At 43.8% G+C, this 3217-nt stretch overlaps 1 protein-coding gene across 1 annotated transcript in view; it reads right to left on the minus strand.

The window, feature by feature from the left end:
• Positions 1-849: 849 nt before the first annotated feature.
• Positions 850-3217, minus strand: part of LOC111958609 (clusterin-like protein 1) — a gene marked incomplete at its 5' end in the record, with an annotated part of 2726 nt that continues 358 nt past the window's right edge. Inside the window, 5 exons of the mRNA XM_023979872.1 lie at positions 850-1095; positions 1199-1377; positions 2521-2652; positions 2733-2815; positions 2913-3035. Coding sequence (XP_023835640.1) covers positions 1080-1095; positions 1199-1377; positions 2521-2652; positions 2733-2815; positions 2913-3035 — 533 coding nt within the window. The remainder of the gene's footprint in view (positions 1096-1198; positions 1378-2520; positions 2653-2732; positions 2816-2912; positions 3036-3217) is intronic.

Here is a 3217-nt window from a genome sequence, read left to right on the forward strand (position 1 = left end):
GCTGTAGAACTTTTCGAGGATCTGGGGACCCATGCCAAATATCTTCAGTCTCCTGCGGGGGAAAAGGTGTTTTCATGCCCTCTTCACAACTGTCTTGGTGTGTTTGGACCATTCTAGTTTGTTGGTGATGTGGACACCAAGGAACTTGAAGCTCTCAACCCGCTCCACTTCAGCCCTGTCGATGTTAATGAGGGCGTGTTCGGCCCTCCTTTTCCTATAGTCCACGATCAGCTCCTTTGTCTTGCTCACATTGAGGGAGAGGTTGTCTCTGACTTCCTGCCTATATTTGTATTTGTATTTATTATGGATAAAAATTTGTTCTTAACACCTGGCCGTCCTACAATCTAAACTTGATGCCCTCAATCTCACACAAATGATCATGGAACCTACCAGGTACAACCCTAAATCCGTAACCATGGGCACCCTCTTAGATATCATGCTGATCAATTTGCCCTCTAAATACACCTCTGCTGTCTTCAACCAGGATCTCAGCGATCACTGCCTCATCGCCTGCGTGCGTACTGGGTCCGCGGTCAAACGACCACCCCTCATCACTGTCAAACACTCCCTAAAACACTTCAGCGAGCAGGCCTTTCTAATCGACCTGGCCCAGGTATCCTGGAAGGATATTGACCTCATTCCGACAGTAGAGGATGCCTGGTTATTCTTTAAAAGTGCATTCCTCACCATTTTAAATAAGCATGCCCCATTCAAAAAAATGTAGAACCAGGAACAGATATAGCCCTTGCTTCTCTCCAGACCTGACTGCCGTTGATCAGCACAAAAAGTTCCGAATTTTTTAAGTTTGAAGCCAAAAAGTCAGTGTTAAATGAAAATGTTGTACTTGAATCGAGCTCCACCTTTTATTGTACAACATGCAACATGACAACTGGTACAAGTTACTTTGGTTCAATTTTACATGTAATTAATTCCAACATTACAATAAGTTGTCTCGTCAATCTTAAAATGTTCCCTAAACAAATTTGTTTACAAGCTATATACATTAAATCTAGTGAACAAAAACACACAGCGTACTGTCCACTAACTATGACATGACAGTGAGTGAACTTTCTTCATGCTTAGTCGTCAATGTGTCTGAAAGCAGAAAATAGCTTTAATCAACACAGGCATGTTCAGTGGCRCTATGGAATGTTGTTGGGTAAAAAACGTTTAACGTAGTAGTAGTAGTATATATTACCTGAACATCTGCTTGTACATCCCCAGGGCCTCCTGAGCCAAGAAACGGATAAAGGCGGGGTCCTGCAGCTCCACATCAGCTGGGATGGTCAGGAGGAGAGGAGGAGAGTTTAGGATGTTCAGCTCCACCTTGGTGTCTCCCCTTGACGAGCTGCCTCCATCAACTCCCTCTGACACCACCTGGGTAAAAACAACATTATGTTGTACTAATACTGACACCACCTGGGTAGAAACAATATACTGACACCACCTGGGTAAAAACAACATTATGTTGTACTAATACTGACACCACCTGGGTAGAAACAATATACTGACACCACCTGGGTAGAAACAACATTATGTTGTACTAATACTGACACCACCTGGGTAGAAACAATATACTGACACACCTGGGTAGAAACAACATTATGTTGTACTAATACGTGGACACCACCTGGGGTAGAAACAATAGTTGACAACTGTGAAATAGGGCTACTGAACGGTGGGTAGACATAGAGCACGACGCGGAGAAGAAACGGGACCAAAACCGCACGCCTAGTGAGGAAAATAAGGCATCTTCTTTTAATTAACGAACGAAGATGAAACCGATGGAAACGAAAAGCACTTATTACGAACAAACACAAACAACAAATATCGTGAAGCTAAATCAACGCAGTGCCCAGCCCGAGCAACAAATCGTATAAACAAGACACACTACCCAACAGAAGCTACTTGCCTATATGGCTACCCTTAAATTAGTGGTTGTCCACAATCAGAGACAAGTCGGATAGACAGCTGTCTCTGAATGAGACCAATCTAGGCAGCCATAGCATACACTAGACAATACCTAACAATACTCTACTCCGCATACACATACACACCCCTAGACTAACCGAAAAACCACACAACATAGCAATGACCGCACCCAACTCGGCCCTTGACCAACTAAAACATAGTATCGAAAACAATAAAAATAGGTCAGGAACGTGACAATTAATCGTTTGTAGCTAATTGACACCACCTGGGTAGAAAAGCATACATTATGTTTGGTACTAAGTATGACGAACCGACCTGGGTAGAGAACAATATACTGACACACTGGGATAGAAACATTAATCTCGGACACCACACTGGGTCAGAACACAATATAACTCGCACCACTGGGTATGAAACGAATACTACTGCACCACACCTGGGTAGAAGACAACCAATATGTTGTACTAATACTGATCGCAATTGATATAAGCCTGTCTCTAATGCGCCGGTTGTCTGTCTGTCTGTCTGTCTGTCTGTCTGTCTGTCTGTCTGTCTGTCTGTCTGTCTGTCTGTCTGTCTGTCTGTTACCTTTCTGATGCGGAATATGGTATCAGGTGTGGTGGTGTTGTTGACCATTTCTGTCACCCAGCTGAACTCAGAAGCCATGTTGCTTATCCAGCTCACCGTGTCACTTGTGTGCTGCTGCACAATGCTCAGAACCTGGAGTGGATAAAACAGAATGGATGTTAAGTTATCCTATGCTCTGTTACGGTATGCTACACAATGCTATGCTATGTTACCTCGTCATACTGCTCCTTAGACATGTCCCGCAGCTGAGTCTTCTCATCCAGTTCCACATGCAGCTCCCTCACACTGGGACACTCTGACACACACAGGGGACAGGAGGCAGTTTAAGAGTGTGTGTTTTTGTGTGTGTGTGTGTGTGTGTTTTTGTGTGTGTGTGTGTGTGTGTGTGTTACCTGTGAGCAGCACCCCTTGACAGGACTGACACTGGTTCTGCAGCTGCCAGCATTCTGAAGTCTGCCTCCTCAACTCTCTACACAGCTTCATGTTCTGGAGGAAAGGAGGGAACAGCTTCCCCTCTGGACATGAGGAACAGATGATCTGTCATTAACTATTATAGCTATCAATAGGGTTTCTAGTTCTGTGTTGGGTTCTTTTAGGGTTATCTCTTTGTAATAGAACAATATCAATAGGGTTTCAAGTTCTGTGTTGGGTTCGGTTAGGGTTATCTCTTTGTAATAGAACAATATCAATAGGGTTT

The sequence above is a fragment of the Salvelinus sp. IW2-2015 genome, linkage group LG35, assembly GCF_002910315.2.
Source record: "Salvelinus sp. IW2-2015 linkage group LG35, ASM291031v2, whole genome shotgun sequence".
Classification (NCBI taxonomy): Eukaryota; Metazoa; Chordata; class Actinopteri; order Salmoniformes; family Salmonidae; genus Salvelinus; species Salvelinus sp. IW2-2015.